Source organism: Sminthopsis crassicaudata, chromosome 2, assembly GCF_048593235.1.
Source record: "Sminthopsis crassicaudata isolate SCR6 chromosome 2, ASM4859323v1, whole genome shotgun sequence".
Taxonomy (NCBI): domain Eukaryota; kingdom Metazoa; phylum Chordata; class Mammalia; order Dasyuromorphia; family Dasyuridae; genus Sminthopsis; species Sminthopsis crassicaudata.
The window spans coordinates 578,435,784-578,453,230 of record NC_133618.1 but is presented as its reverse complement, the minus strand read 5'-3'; the positions used below and the strand labels follow the sequence as shown (position 1 = coordinate 578,453,230).

The following is a 17,447-nucleotide window of genomic DNA, read 5'->3' as shown; positions in this document are numbered from 1 at the left end:
AGAGACACCGAAAAGCAATTTGAATGAAAGGGACCTTGGGCGCATGCGCCTGCAGCCGGCTTGCTTTAATGCCGTGTCTTTGCAAGCTTTCTCAGACAAATTTGCCGCGGATCTTTTAATCGGAGAAAGAAACGGCAGCTCTCCTTCTTCAAGGCCAAAGCGAATAGCCCCAGCCCCAGCTACGTGTGTCTGTAACTGGGGAAACGTTTAACGTACATTTCCTAATTAAGTCTCCTGAGTGCAGTGCTTCGGAATGTTGGGAGACAGAACACGGCGGTCCGCCTTCATGGAGCTTACGGTCTAGTAACAATCAGGAAAGAGTTCAGTGGATGCAAAAGGAGACCGACGGAATGTTGCAAATCAGTCACAAGGCTCACCTTTAAGCGGTGGGCGCCGGGAAGGCAGGGAAGATGTCCCAGATGGAGAGACCCATGAACGAGACCTGACGGTCCCGGGTACCCTCAACGTCTCAATCTCATCTGTAAAATGGGACAACAATAGCCCCCATCCCTTATTAGTTGTGAGGGTCAAAGGAGAGCATTTATGTAAAATTTTGCAAACTTTTAAGCCTTTATAAATGGAAGGAACTTGAGGGGCTCAATTCCCCCGGCACTATAGGATCATTCTATTTAGAAGAAGACCCCAGAGATCATTTATCGTGACTCACTTTGTGAATGAGCGCGGGAAAGATCTCAGACCATCTGCAGTCAGTTTCACGAACGAAGCCCAGAGAGGTGAAATCATTTATGCTCTCAGCTAGTAGAGGACTTTCCACCGGGCTCGGGCGTGGCTCTCCCAGTGCCAAACACAGACCCCTGCTCCGTGAGCAGCAGGCCTAGCCCTCTGCTTCTGCACTACAACTTCGGCCAGGCAGCCCTCCCACTTTTCTAGAGGAGTAATGAGACCCTCTAGGGTCCTAATGTCTGCCTCGACCTGAGAGCTAAGAAGGCAAATGTAGGGCCGGAGAAACTGAGGCAGGAGAGAGACCACAAACCCAACATTCCATCAAGGGGAGAGATTGATTGGCAGGACTCTGGTCTCAAAGTCTCCAGTGGTGAATGACATGTATGCACGCATGGCTCAGACCAAGGCAGGGGCGGGGTCAGAACACTGAGAGTGGGAACCATATCAATCTGGTTCTGACGCGTCTGGGAGACACCAGACATTCTGATAAATTGGGATAAAGAAGAGCAATGACAGAAGGAGCTAGGAGCCAGGAAGTCTGAACTCCCCCTTATCTTGAGTCTCACATTAACAATTTACAACCTTAGAGCAAATGGTCCCCAGTCTTAGTGAACCAGAAGGGGGTTTTGCAACTAAGGAGATTGAGGCAGAACAGTTAAGGAAACTGAGGCAGAACAATTTAGGGAAACTGAGGCAGAACCAATTAGGGAAACTGAGTCAGGGCACTTAAAGAGACATTAAATAAAACTAGGAAAAAAATGCAAGGACAAGTCTCTCCCTGATAACCCCAGAGTTAACAGCTGTACAAAGGCTCCCTTGTTGCAAGTATGTCAGGTACTCTACAGTTCTGGAGCATCACCTCAGCCAGAGAATCCAGTTTGAGATGGACAGTTCACTGTGAGTTAGGTCTGCAGTCCTTTGTCACTTAACTCAGCCTCTGCTTACAGAGCAGCAGGGCTCCAGGGCTCAAGGCCCATTCAGAGGGCAGCCCTCTCCAGGGGACAAGGTGAGGCTTGGAGTAGCTCCACCTGTCCCCGTCCCGAGGAACAGACAGGGCTGCAGAAAGGATCAGATTGCAGAGCAGATTATCCAGTTAGACCAAGGCAGGCAAACCCCGAACTTTTAGAGGCCTGATACCAAACTACAAGGTCCTTTGAGAATGCTGAAATACTAATTAATGAACTGGGGTGACAGGAGTGGAGAAACAGATCAGAGAGACTGCCAGTCCCAGGACAGGGGGACAGACTTTTAAGCACGTTTGCCACTCGTCAGTACAGCCTTGTGTACAAGTTTCCTTGACAGTCTCTCGCTTACAATGGGGAAATGGCAGGATGTGGGGGAGCACACAACGGGGTATGTCGACACACATCGCAATGTTGGCCTGACATTGTTAGGCGAACACTTCTTCGGAAAGTCCAGGATCTCATTACCTTTTAAGTAACCACTTCTAGGAAAATCTAGGGTCTCATGACCCAGGGATGGGGCCAGTCTTTTGTCCATTTCATAATCCACCTCTCTTCTTGGATGGATCATTGTAATAACCTCCTGACTCGGTCTCTCTCTGCTCAATCTTCCCTCTTCACAAATATGACTCCCTTGCTTAAAAAACTTCATTAGCTCCCTGTAGCCTACAGCCCAGCTTCTTAAACTGTGGCTGGTGACCCCATATTGCGTTTCATAACTGAATACAGAGGTTGCAGAATTATGATTTATTATTGTAAATGTTTGACTTGTATATCTATTTTATAAACGACGGTCATGTAAAAATTTCTTGAGCTAAATAGGGTCATGAGAGGAAAAAGTTTAAGAAGCTTTGGCCTGTAGTCTGAAATGCAAACTCTCCTTACTTAGCCTGTAAGGCCCACTATAATCTGATACCAATTAACTTTCCAATCTTATTTGACATTAATCTCCTTTGTGCACCCTAAATTGCAACCCAACTGGACTATTTCTTATCACATTTAGCAGCTCCTTTGCATCCTCACATTGGTGAAAATTCCATTAAAATTTCTTTATCTTGATTGATTATATTTCCACTTCAACTCTCCTATTGAAATTCTTCTATTCCTTTAAAGCCCAGTTTAGGTGCCACTGCCCCAGAGGTCTCCTCTGATCCTCTTACTTGGAATCCTTCTCTTTCTTTGAAGATTATTGTGGAGCACTTTGCCTGGACCTCTGCTTTGATAGAATTTCAGATTTAGAAGGAAACTCAGTAACCAATTCATTCCTGAACAAGAATTTTCTGTACACCTGCCCAACAAAAGTCTTTGCTTAAAGACCTCCAATGAAGGAAAACCCTCCACATTCCAAAATAGACCATTCCACTTTTGACCAACTCTAGTCATGAGGGAATTTTTTTCCCCTTACATCAAGTTTTAATTTAGTTCTTTGCAACTTTTGGCATTGACTAATTCTGTAATTATTAATTTTTTTCCTTGCTGAGGCAGTTGAGGTTAAGTGACTTGCTCAGGGTCACACATCTAGGAAGTGTTAAGTATCTGAGGCCAGATTTGAACTTCAGGGCTGGTGCTCTATCCATAGCACCACCTACTTGCCCCAATTCTGTTATTTTTTATTAAGAAGTCTATATAATACAATCTATGTCAAATGCTTATCATCTCTGGGAGGGGAGATAGAAGGGAGAAAGGAGAAAATATGGAGAAATTTTTAAAATGAATATTAAAAATTGTTTTTATGTGTAATTGGAACAAATATTAAAAATACAAAGATTGTATATACATCTTAAGAAGATTGTATGCTTCTTTCTATGTATATCTCCGAAGACAAAAAAAAAAGAGTTGTTGGCTGAAAAACATAAATTACCTAGGAAGGAACTGGAAATCAGTCTTGACAGGAATGAGGCTTAGCCCAACTTCTTATGCCATTTTCTATTTAAATCTTGACCCTGAAAGTCTTTTTTCCCTTTCTTAAATCCTTTCCCCTTAAGTATAGTTTTCTACTGAATTTCAAATATCATTCCTTTCTAAAGTCTGTAGGCAGTCTTTCTTCGAGGGTCGCACTCCTGAAGCCATCCTTGTCCTCAGATAATTAAATTAACTTTCCACCTCTGTTCCACCACTCCCACTCCGGTGTTACTACACTGTTACGGACTCTTACTCTGTGGTAAAATCTCTAATGGATCTCCCAAACTCATAAAATCACTGTGACCTTGAAACTGAAAATTAACAATTCCATCTGAAGATATTCATTCACTTAAGCTACGAAAAGACAAATGAAAAAGAAGCAAAGGAACAGGTGCTCATGGCCACCTGACAGCAGAGTGGCCTCACTTCAGCTCTCTACCATCCTGTTGTTCATAGCAGTTTTTGCCTCACTCGTTACCAAAAGGAAAAGAGGGAAAGATTGGTTATTTCCTCGTATTTTAACTCACTTCCAGTTTGCCACATCGTGCATCGCCAGTCCTTTCTGTTCCTCAACCAATTAGAAGATGGCATTATCCCATAATAATTTGATCACACATGGCTAGAATCTCCAACATTCCAAGTGGTTGCTTAGACAGGAACCAGGCAGGGAAATATCTATATGTGCTTAAAAACTGGATCCTCATTGGCCAATTCTTTCATTACACTAATATAGTTCCTGATACATGTCAGGTGTTTAATAAACACTTGATAATAAAAACATACTTAAATATACAAATAAAAAATTTTTAATATCAAACAAAAATAGAAGCTTACTATTTTAAAAATATACTATATATATGTATATATGTATATATATATAAACTTTAATATCACAAAATTGAGGCAGCTAGATGGGGCAGTGGATAGAGCACCACTTCTGAAGTCAAGAGGACCTGAGTTCAAATCTGCCCTCAGACACTTAATATTTCCTGTGTGACCTTGGGCAAGTCACTTAACCCCAATTGCCTTAGCAAAGGTAATATCACAAAATCAATTTTTGTATCCTCTTTTGAAACTTTTTTCCTGTGATTTTATTGATTTTACTGTTATTTAAAGATAGTCAATGTGTATATTGTTTCTACTTTCTCTTATCTTCTAAAGTTATTAATGTTATTTTAACTGCCAAATCTAATGGCCTCTTCTCAATCCTCATTCTTCACCTCTCTGCAGCCTGTGATACTGATCACTTTCTTATTAATATTTTCTTCTCTTTAGGTTTTCATGACATTATTCTCCCCTGGTTCTCCTCCAAACTGTCTGACCCCCTTCCTTCTCAATTTCCTTAGCTGGATCTTCATCCAGGTCAATGCTACTAACTACAGAATTCCCATAGAGCTCTGTCCTGGGCACATTTCTTTTTCGCCTCTATACTATTATACTTGGTGATCTCATCAGCTCCTTTGCGTCCATTTGTCATCTCTATGCTGATGATTTTCAGATCTACTTATCCAGTTTTAACATATCTACTGACTTATGGTCTCACATTTTCAATTTCCATTTGAACATCTCAAACTGGATATTTTGTAAGAATCTTAAACTCAATATGACCAACAAAACTTTATCTTTCCCCTCTAAACTTTCAAATTTCTGATAGATTATTGTTGAAGCTACCACCATTTTAAGTCACCCAGATTCACAGCTTAGGTATTATTGTCTCTATTGTCTACCTCCAACTGTTCCCACCACATTCTATATGTTGTCAAGGCCTGTCATATAAATATATCTCATTTTATTGTCCTTGCTTTATTGTGCCTTGTAAACAGTGGTTTTTTTGTTTTGTTTTGTTTTTACAAATGGAAGGTTTGTGGCAATCCTACCTCAAGCAAGTCGATTGGAGCCACTTTCCTAATAGCATGTACTTACATCACGTCTCTGTGTCACATTTTGGTAATTCTCAAAATATTTCAAACTTTTGCATTATTATTATATCTGTTATTGTGGTATGTGATCAGTGATATTGGCTGTTACTATTGTAATTGTTTTGGGGCTTCACAAACTGCATATAAGAAATTAAACTTCATAGATAAATGTGTACTCTGCTCCACAAACCAGTCATTTCCCAATCTTTCTCCCTCTCCTTGAGCCTCTCTATTCCCTGAGACACAACATCGTTAAGTCTGTTAAGATCCCTACAATGTTTTCTAAGTGTTCAAGTGAAATGAAGAGTCAATTGATGCAGAAAACTTTATTGTTGTTTTATTTTAAGAAATTACCACGGCCACCCCAGCCTTCAGCAACCATGACCGTGATCAGTCAACAGACATAAACACTGAGACAAGACCCTCCACTAGCAAAAAGATTATGATTCACTGAAGGCTTAGATGGCAGTAAGCATTTTTGGCAATAAAATATTTTTTAATTAAGATATATACATTCTTTCTTTAGACCTAATACCACTACAAACTTAATGGATTATGATATAATATAAATAAAACTTTCATATGCACTGGGAAACCACAAAATTTGTATATTTCTTTATTGTAATATTCACTTTATTTCAGTGGTCTGGAACCAAATCCACAATATCTTTGAGGTATGTCTGTACTTTCATAACATCTCTTTCATATGCCCCAATTTTCACCTGATACTTCAGAGCTCTAAGCCCTGAATTTCTTAGGGACTGTCTTTTACCTTTCTTTGTAGTCCCTTCATTTTGCTTGATACCCAGCACATAGCACACATTTAATAAATATTTATTGACTGAACTGGACTTTTTTTCCTCTATAATAAATAATATTACTATGAACAATTTTTAAACAAAAATATGTATTTTTTCCTTTTAGGAACATCTTTAGAATACAGTCCTTACAATCAGATGAGTAAGTCTGAAGATATAAAGTTTTATATAATGTCACATTGCTTTCCCAGAAGATTGTACTAGTTCACTTCAGCAGTTGAACAATGTACCTGATTCTCCACAGCCATAACAACAATAAATTTTGTAATTTTTAAATGTAATTGCCAATTTAATAGGCATGAGGTTATATTTCAAAGTTATTTTAACTTTTTTTTCCTCCCTGAGGCTGGGGTTAACTGACTTGCCCAGGGTCACACAGCTAGGAAGTGTTAAGTGTCTGAGACCAGATTTGAACTGGGTCCTCCTGAATTCAAGGCTGCGCCACCTAGCTGCCCCTTAATTTTTATTTCTCTAAGTTTTGGGAGTTTTAAAATTCCATCCAGTGTTTATTGAGCTTTCAACTACTTTGCTTGTAAGATGTTTAGGATACATGTAAACCTCTTTTTAGTTTTAAAGAATTAATTGCACAAATACAAGACAGGAAAAAATCTAGCTGAGTAGCAAACTCTTGTTATTCAGTCATTTCACAACTCTTTCTTGTGGCTCTATTTGGGATTCTCTTGGCAAAGATACTGAAATAGTTTGCCATTTACTTCTCCAACTCATTTTAAGATAAGGAAAGTGAGACAGAGTTAAGTGACTTGCCCAGGGTCACAAAGCTAATAAGTGTCTGAGACTAGAGCCTTCCTAACTCCAACCTCAGCATTCTACTTCACTACCTAGCATCAACAACATAAGTGGAAAGAAAGCAAAAATAAATGGGTATCATTATAGTAACCAAGTATGAGGCCAAAGAGATGAAAGGACATATGTCCTTTCTTTTTTTGCAAAGGTGGAAAGCCATGGATACAAAATATTGCATATAATGTCAAGTTTGGTTAATGAATGCATTAGTTTTGCTACACTACTATTTTTGCTCTTTTTTTATTCTTTGCCAAAAGTTATATTTTGTTGGATGAGGAAAAAGAGCTATATTAGAAAATGAAAATATAATAAAACCAAAAGATAATTTTTTTTAGAGAAAAAGATCCTCCATTATACATTGATTTCAACAGAAATCCTGAATAATTTCTTGGAAGAAGTAGTTCCTGAATTGTGCTTTGGAAGATGGGTAAGATTTAAAAAGAATGATTGGCAAGAGATGATATACATGGTAGCATCTAGGCAAAAAAAGAGTATGGGCAAAGAGAGTCGAGGCAGAATTGAGTTTATTCAGTTCAGGAAACAGTGAATATGCCTGTTTAATCAGAGTAGGGTGTCCATTTTAAGGAGTGGAAAGAGACAAAGCTAGAATGAAGCCAGATTGTGAAAGATCCAAACTGTCAGGCTGAGTCTGACTATGATAGTGGCTTAAAGCACCTAACATCAAGTCAGAAATTCTCTCTCCCAGAGGTCACTAGTGAGGAGAATGTGACTGCTCTAAGACAATTCTCATCGCTGTCGTCAGATATGACCTCCAGACTGGCAAGAAACTGCAGATCTAACAAATTCAAATATATTTCTCTGAGAGTTTAAACAAATCTAATAAGATGACTAAAAAGATCATGCCCTGGTCATTCCAGATCTCCCATCATCATCATGGGACCATCATCCCATGGAAGAATGGAACTATCTTAGCCAGTTATATGGGTTCAAACAAATCACTTCATTCCTCTGGGCTTCAGTTTCCTCCTCTATAAAATGAGGAATTTGGATTAAATAATCTTTAAAGCCCTATCTAAGCTCTGAATTTGGTGATTTGTAAAGGTCTGCCTCTCAAGAGAAAGAGGAATGGCATAATCATGACAATCTTAAACATTTCACTATTATATATACCTCACCCCCATCCCAAGGATGTTCAAATTCTTGGAAAGCTTTCAAAAAATTGAGAAAAAAATTTCTTTTATCTCCCGCCTGAAGCTATAAAGATCAGACCCTCACAAACAAAACCTGGGTGGAAATTTGAACTTTACCACATTGATCAGTCACCAGTTCCTTTGGATTTTTCTTTCATAATGTCTTTTGATAACCATCTACTTTTCTCCACTCTCACTAACACCATGGTCTGTGGAATTTATTACCTCTTTTCTTGAGTACTGCAGTAGCACATTATAAGTAGATTCTCCTTTTCTAATACAACTTATTCACAATGTGAATCAAATTTTCCTAAAGTACTGTTTTCAGCAGGTCACTTCCCCATTCAAAATTCTCCATCAGTTCTCAATCAGTTGTGATTGTTGTTGGGTTGTTATTATTAAGTGGTTCTGATCATTCATAAACCCATTTGGGGTTTTCTTAGCAAAGATACTGGAGTGACTCACCATTTTCTTCTCCAGCTCATTTGACAGAGAAGGAAATTGAGGTAATAGAGAGGTAAGTGACTTGCCCAGGATCACACAGTGCATCTGAGGCCAGATTTGAAGTCAGGAACATGAGTCTCCCTGACTCCCAGACTCAGCTCACCTAACTACCCAAAGATATCAAAACTAAAATGAAACATTCTCTACCCTCAAAAGCCTTTCATTCTATGACCTCTGCTTTTGTCTCCATATGCTCTGTGCTTTTAACACAGTGCTCTGCATGCAGAAAAAAACTGAGTAAATGCTTCCCTTCTATCTCCTTCATAAACAACATAATGAAAAATACATTTAATGAGCAGAACCAGGAGATCATTGTACACGGCAACAAGATTATATGACGATCAATTCTGATTAACTCTTTTCAACAATGAGATGATTCAGGCCAATTTCAGTGATGAGAAAGCCATCTATACTCAGAGAGAGAAGTATGAGAATGGAATTTTCACTCTTTTTGTTGTTTGCTTGCATTTTATTTTCTTTCTCAATGTTTTTCTTTTTGATCTGATTTTTCTTGTACAGCACGGTAATTGTATAAATATGAATACATATATTGGATTTAATATATACGTATTTAACATGTTTAACATATATTGGATTACTTGCCATCTAGGGAAGGGTATGGGGGAAGGGAAGGGAAAAATTTGAAACACAAGGTTTTGCAAGGATCAATGTTGAAAAATAATACATACATATGTTTTAGAAATAAAAAGCTATAATAAAAAAACAGATCTAACCAATCAGGAAAAAATTTTAAATAAATAGAAAAATACATTTAATATATATGCAAAGTAATTCTGGAGAGAGGGCTATTGTATTTCAGCTGATCTTTTATGACAAGAGAGAGGGCTATTGTATGGCTCCAACAGACTCAGAATGGCTATCTCTAGCCTCTTCTCCCTCTACCCTTCTCCAAGGGAGACTTTCATTCCTACTAACCGGGGGAACAAGAGATTGGAACTAGAGGTTGCTCCACTCTTCTCAGGGAGGAGGTAATAGGCAGAATTATATACATCTGCTCCCTTAAATATTACTAGTCTAGGGGGTATGATTAGGTTTAAACTAACTTCTGATCACTGTATCATTTAGGAGGGAAAAGGGAAATCCAAGGATTGACCCTTTCCATTTTAATAATATTTGCACAATATATATAAAAATCACTAGCCGTTTATCCAAATTCTATCAAAACAGAAATCGGAGAAAGTATACATAGAAGAATATAAACCAAATAATACAAAATGAAGGAGCTCTATCCCAGTAGCATTGAGATAAATTAACTCAACTGAGAAAGAGTATCTTGGATCATCCCCCACAGGAAACTTCCCAAAGTCACTAGAGTAGCAAACTGGGAATGGGGACATGATGGTAACAGCCATCTTCTCTCATGCTTTCCCAGAGGCCTCTCCTTCAGCAATCTGAAGGGTGGTTGACCTCTTCCATCTTCCTTCTTTTTTATTACTTTTATTAGAGTTTTTAATTTTCAAAATATATGCATGGATAATTTTTCAACATTAACTCTTGCAAAACCTTGTATTCTAATTTCCCCCCTTCCCCCTCCTCCCCTAGATAGCAAGTAATCCAATATTACCAATAAACATGGTAAAAAAAAAAAGTTAAATCCAATATATGCATACATATTTATGCAGTTATCTTGCTACACTAGAAAAATCAAACCAAAAATGAAAAAAATGAGAAAGAAGACAAAATGGAAGCAAACCTGCAATAAAAAGAGTGAGAATGTTATGTTGTGATCCACACTCAGTTCTCACAATCCTCTCTCTGGGTGCAGATGGCTCTCTCCACAAGTCTGCTCATTTCACTCAGCATCAGTTCCTGTAAGTCTCTCCAGGCTTCTCTGGAATCATCCTGCTGTCCATCTTCCTTGTTGAAGCTGGAAGCCAAAAGCACTTTAAATGACTTGATGCTTGGAGTCCCCAAGAGGACTTGAAGAATGATGGGAGAAGGTTAGAGCTCTTTTGCCGCTCATCAACTCTGCCTTGCCCTTGATCCAGGGCAGAGTCTTCCAAATCCACCAGTAAGGAGAGTCCCATACCAATGGGTTCTGGAACAGAGGCTAAACTTTGAGGAAAGCTAGGGAATCCATGAAGTGGAGGTGAAGGGGGTGTGCATTCTAGGTATGGGGAACACAAGGAACATCAAACAAAATACACTGGTGATTGGGTATGTGGAACAGAGGATTGTGCAGTGAGCCTGGAAAGATAGTTTGAGACCAGGTAGTAAAGGCTCTTAAAAGCCAGAGAAGTTTGTACTTTATCTTAGTAGCAAAAGGAGCTGTGATGGCCCAGAAGAAAGAGTACTTGGATTTTGAGTCCTACCTCTCCAAGTCTGAGTTTCCTCATAAATAAAATAATGGGGTAGAACTCAATGACCTCTATGGTCTCTTCCAACTCTAAATCAGCAAAAAAGACTTTACTCAAGGTCTAAAATAAATATGACATATTTGTAATCTGCCTCATTTTAGGTGAAAAACTCCATAACCTGCTTGAGTAATCACAATCTCTTTGTTCTTGTCCAAAAGGAAATACATTTCCTTCCTGAGACCAAAAGAATAATCTCATGATTACACTGGCTATCGCCTCCTGATAACCCTACATAAAGCCAGAGACTTTACACAATTCTCTTTATCCAATTCCAAGCATTTATTAAGTTCTCATGAGATGCTAGGCACTGTATTAAGCATTCAGTGTATAAAGACAAAAGTAAAACTGTCTCTCCCTTCAAGCTGATTCTCTTGGGGCATTCAATATATAGAGAGATACAAATGTGGACCAAACATTTACAAGGACAAATGTATCAAAGAACTACTGCAATGATCAGTGGAATAAAGTAGGTACACAATACAGAGTAGTAAATTGTTGTAATTGCCTAATGTTTGATTAACCCAAAGATCTACACTTTGGGGGTAAAAACTCAACATTTGACAAAAATTGCTGGGAAAACTGGAAAGCAATTTGGCAGAAATTAGACATAGATTAACATCTTATACTGCATACCAAGATAAGGTCAAAATGGATAAACAATTTAGACATAGAGGATGATATTGTAAGCAAAATAGAGGAGCATGGGAAAATGTATCTATCAGATCTATGGATAAAGAGATAGAGAGGAATATGGGAAATAAAATAGATAATTTTGGTTGCATGATATTAAAAAACTTTTATACAAATAAAACTAATGCAGCCAAAATTAGAGGGAAAATAGAAAACTGTAAGGGAAGGAAGAGGGGGATTTTACAGCCAGTTTCTCTGCTAAAGGCCTTATTTTTTGTTTATGGCAGCCCTTTTTGTAGTGCAAGAAACTGGAAACTGAGCTGGAGAATGGCTGAATAAGTTATGGTATATGAATGTTATGGAATATTGTTCTATAAGAAGTGATTAGCAGGATGATTTCAGAGAAACCTGGAGAGACCAACATAAACTGATGCTAATGAAGTGAGTAGAACCAAGAGAACATTGTAAATAGCAACAATGATTATACAATGATCAATTCTGATGGACCTGGCTCTTTTCAACAATGAAATAATCAAGGCCAGTCCCATTGATCTTGTGATGAAGAGAACCATCTGCACCCAGAGAGAGGACTTTGAGAATTGAATGTGGATCACAACATAGCATTTTCATGTTTTTATTGTTGTTTGCCTGAATTTGGTTTTCTCTTTTTTCCCTTTTTTTGATCAGATTTTTCTTGTGCAGCATAATTGTGGAAATATATATAAAAGAATTGCACATATTTAACATATACTGTATTACTTGCCATGTAGGGAGGGATGGTGAAAAGGGAGGGGGAAAAATGGAACACAAAGTTTTCCAAGGACAAATTATCTATGCATGTTTTTAAATAGCTTTTTATTTATAAGATATATGCATGGGTAATTTTTCAGCATTGACAACTGCAAAACGTTTTGTTCCAATTTTTCCCCTCCTTCCCTCCACCCCCTCCCCAAGTTGGCAGATTGACAAATACATGTTAAATATGTTAAAGTATTTATTAAATGCAACATATGTATACATGTCCATTAAGTTATTTTGCTGTACAAAAAGAATCAGACTTTGAAATAGTGTACAATTAGCCTATGAAGGAAATCAAAAGTGCAGGTGGACAAAAATAGAGGGACTGGGAATTCTATGTAGTGGTTCATACTCATTTCCCAGAGTTCTCCTGCTGGGTGTAGCTGGTTCAATTTATTACTGCTCTATTGGAAGTGATTTGGTTCATCTCATTGTTGAAGAGGGCTATGTCCACCAGAATTGATCATCATATAGTGTTGTTGTTGAAATATATAATGATCTCCCGATCCTGCTCATTTCACTCAGCATCAGTTCATGTAAATCTCTCCAGGCCTTTCTGAAATCATCTTGCTGGTCATTTCTTACAGAACAATAATATTCCATAACATTCATATACCACAATTTATTCAGCCATTCTCCAATTGATGGGCATCCACTCAGTTTTCAGTTTCTGGCCACTATAAAGAGGGCTGCCACAAACATTCTTGTACATATAGGTCCCTTTCCTTTCTTTAAGATCTCTTTAGGATATAAGCCCAGTAGTAATACTTATGCACATGTTTTGAAAATAAAAAACTTTAATAAAAAAAGAGATTTTGTTTTCTACTTAGAGGTTCATATGCCAATTTTGTTTTATTTTTATTACATATTCACTTTATGTATGAAACTCCAGAATTTGAATATTTTCTTAAGTTTTTAATTGAATTTTACATCACAATGTGTTTAAACTGGAAAAAAATAAAATCACGAATGAATAGCTTTGGAAAGATTTTGTATGCACTTAATAAGGACTGAAAAATGTTTTTATTTATTACAATTTATTACTACATGGAAAATAACTATCTTGCTTTAAATGATTAGTAAAATTTGATATGTGAGGTGAAATATCTAACAACTAATTTTATTTGCTCTGAGTTTAGTTTATTTTATGGAACAAAACAAGTATTTCTATAACATTGTATAATTTTAACAAAATGATTTCACATGAAACAACAAATCTATTATATGCAACTTGTTCTTTTTAAATATACAATAAAACTATCATGTGCATTTAAAAATTAAAAATATATAGGAAACTGAGCCAAATTTATAAAAATAAAAGCCATTCTCTAGTTGATAAATGGTCAAAAGCTATGAACAGGGAGTTTTTCAGAAGAAGAATTCAAAATTGTCAACAGTTACATAAAAAACTGCTCTAAATGTTCTAAATAACTACTGATTAGAGAAATTAGAGAAAAACAACTCTGAGGTACCACCTTACATATATTAGACTGATTAACATGACAAAAAAGGAAAATGACAAATGCTGAAGGGAATGTGAAAAAATTTAGACAATAATGCATTCTTGGTAGAGTTGGAAACTAGTCCAACCATTCTGGTAAATAATTAGCGAACTACAAAATTTTGCATACCATTTGAGTCAGCAATACTAGGTTTGTATACCAAAGAGATGAAAATAGAAAATTCCTTTTTTGAAAAATATATAGACATAGTTATGAATGTGATACATAGATGTATATATATGTGCATATAAATTTATAGCAGCTCTTTTTGTGGTAGCAACAAATTAGAAATTGAGATGGATGCCTACCAGCTAAGGAATGGCTAACAATTTGTGGTATACAATTGTGATGAAATACTATTGTGCTATAATAATATATATAATAGCACACTTAGAAGGAATAAACACAGAAAGAGGATATGGGTATAAGATGAATTTGAAAGAATGACCATAAAAAGAATATAATTAAGGGATGAGAAAGAGAAGTACACTGGGTTCAGAAAGAAGAGAGAGAGAATGGGGTAAATTATTTCACATGAAGAGGTTTGAAAGACATTACAGTGAAGGGAACTTGAGAGGTTGGACTTGAAATTTATTCTCATTAGTGTTGGCTCTAAGAGGGAATAATATACACAATTATTTGAAAATAGAAATCTACCTTACCCAACAGAGAAGCAGGAAGGGAGGAGATTAAATAAAGAGGAGTAGGAGGGGCTGACAGCAAGAAGATCAGATTGTGGGAGATGATAGAAGCAAAACACTGTTGAGGAGGGAAAGGGTGAAAACAGAGAGATGACAAATAGAAGGAAAAATAGAATGAAGAGAAATATGCAATTAGTAATCATAATTGTGAAAGGTGAATGGGATGAACTCTCTCATAAAACAGAAGTAAAGAGCAGAGTAGATTAAAAACCAGAATCCTACAATATGTTGTTTACAAGAAGCACAGAGATACACATAGATTAAAGGTAAGGGGCTAGAGTGTAATCTATTATACTCCAGCTGAAGGAAGAGAAGCAGGGGTAAGCAGTGTGTCTACTGGGTCTATATCCCAAAAAGATCATAAAAGATCATTACATATGCAAAAATGTTTTTAGTAGTTCTTTTTGTAGTAGCAATAAACTGGAAATTGAGATGCCCATCAAATTGAGAAATGGTTGAATAAATTATGGTATATGAATGTAATGGAAAATTATTTTATAAGAGATGATGAGTTGGCTGATTTCAAACTATTAGAAAAACTTATATGCACTGATGCTGAGTGAAGTGAACAGAACCAAGAAAATGCTGTACACAATTATGATAGACTTTACTCTTGGGATAGAAAATGCCATCCACATCCAGAAAAAGAATTATGGAAACTGAATGTGGATCAAAAACCTAGTATTTCCATTTTTTTTTTGTTGGTGTTTGCTTTTGTGTGGTTTTTATATTTTTTCTGATTTTTCTTTCACAACATGACTAATATGGAAATTTGGTTTTTTAAAATAAAATATATGCTAAAAAAGAAAAAAGAAAAAGAAAAGCAAATGTAGCTGTTCTGATTTCAGAGAAAGCAAAAGCAAAACAATCTACTTTAAAAAGATAAGAAAGGAGGACAACTAGATGGTGCAGTGAATAGATCACTGGCCCTGAGTTCAAATCCAGCATCAAACAGCTAACACTAGCTGTGTGACCTTGGGTGAGTCACTTAATCCCAATTGACTCACACATACCAAAGTAATAATAATAAAATAAAAAAATAAAAATAGAGTAAAAAGATAAGGAAGGAAACTATATCTTGCTGAGAGGTATCATCATCAATGAAGCAATGTCAATTCTAAACACATAGGTACCAAGTGGTATAGTATCCAAATTCTTAAAGAAGTTAAGTAAGTGGGGGCAGCTAGGTGGCCCAGTGAATAGAAGACCAGTCTCTGAATCAGGAGGATCTGAGTTCAAATTTGACCTTAGCGACTTAAAACTTATTAGCTGTGTGACCCTGAGGACTTAAGCCCAATTGCCTCTCAAAAACAAAGTTAAATGAGTGATAAGAAGAAACAGACAGCAAAACTATGTTAATTGGGGACTTCAACTGTCCTAAGAACTCAATAAATGTAACCAAAAAATAAACAAGAAAGATACTAGGGAAGTAAATAGAATATTTGAATTATAAAGGAAACCAATTATATTGAAATAGTTATCAAAATATTTTTAAAATCAAGTTCACAGACCCCAGATCAAGAATTCCTGCTCTAAATTCTATCTATCTATCTTGCTGAAGCCTTCTCCAGTCATCAGTCCTCAGTGATTTCTTCTTCCTCAGAGTTGTTACGGTATCAGTCAGATTAACCACATACTTAATCATTCTGGTTTTGTGTGTGTGTATGTGGGTGTGGGTGTGACTTGGTCTCCTAAACAAAACTATAAACTTTTTGAAGACAGGAGACACACATTTTCATAGAATCTCAGATCTGAGCACACTCATCATCAGTATATATGTATATTCTGTGTGTATATAGTGTGTATATGTGTATATACACATATATAAAATGTGTGTGTGCATATGTACATATAATTATATGTAACACTATTAAATATACCTACTAGTTGATTTAAGGTTTATTGGAGAAAGCAGTTCTTTCAGGGGAAGCTTTTAGAGAGAACTGCCATAGTTAATTCAGATCTGATTTACATCCTCAAAAAGAAGAAAATTCCCCAAACCAGATTGCATATGATTTTACTACAAGTGCTCAAGAATTGTCCAAGGCCGACTGGCCCCCCCTAACTGGGCATACAAACAGGTGGGAGATTACAGGACCTTGACCCCTGTTAGGGAAATCCTCCACCCTCCCTCCTCCTCTTACTGCATTGAGGGAGAGAACCCAACCCTGGTCCAGTTCCAGGGAAACCTTCATCAGACGTGTGATAAACATCCCAAAAGTCAAGGTGATGAGCAGGGCCAACATTAAAAAGCTAGCCCGAGGACTGCGGGGCCCCAGTGTGCCTCGCTCTGCTGCCGATATCCATCCAGCCTGGCTCCGTCCTCCCATTCCCTTCCTCTCTAGCCATCCCAAATCAGGATGTGGTGGTTCCTCATTGTCTCCCTGCTGACCCTGCTATATTACCTGTGGCAGAAACTGGGAACTTTGGGCAAGAAATATCCCACTTGTCTGCCCCATCTGCCCATCCTGGGCAGCCTTCCCTATCTGAACTCCTCTGACCAAGCACACATCTTCTTCACCAAGCTTAAGGAGAAGTACGGCCACATTTATGCCTTTTGGCTAGGGCCTTCCTACTCTGTGGTAGTGAACCAGTTCTCACTGGCCAAGGAAGTGCTTCTCAAGAAGGGCAAGGATTTTGCTAGCCGCCCCCGACTGGTAAGTATTATGATGATTGCCGGTAACCCATGGGAAG

At 37.4% G+C, this 17,447-nt stretch overlaps 1 protein-coding gene across 1 annotated transcript in view; it reads left to right on the top strand.

Annotated features, from left to right (window-relative positions):
• Positions 1-17,010: 17,010 nt before the first annotated feature.
• CYP17A1 (cytochrome P450 family 17 subfamily A member 1) overlaps positions 17,011-17,447 on the top strand; it is a 9,407-nt gene continuing 8,970 nt past the window's right edge. Inside the window, 1 exon segment of the mRNA XM_074295465.1 lies at positions 17,011-17,410. Within this exon segment, the coding sequence (XP_074151566.1) occupies positions 17,114-17,410 (297 nt within the window). The 5' untranslated portion in view covers positions 17,011-17,113.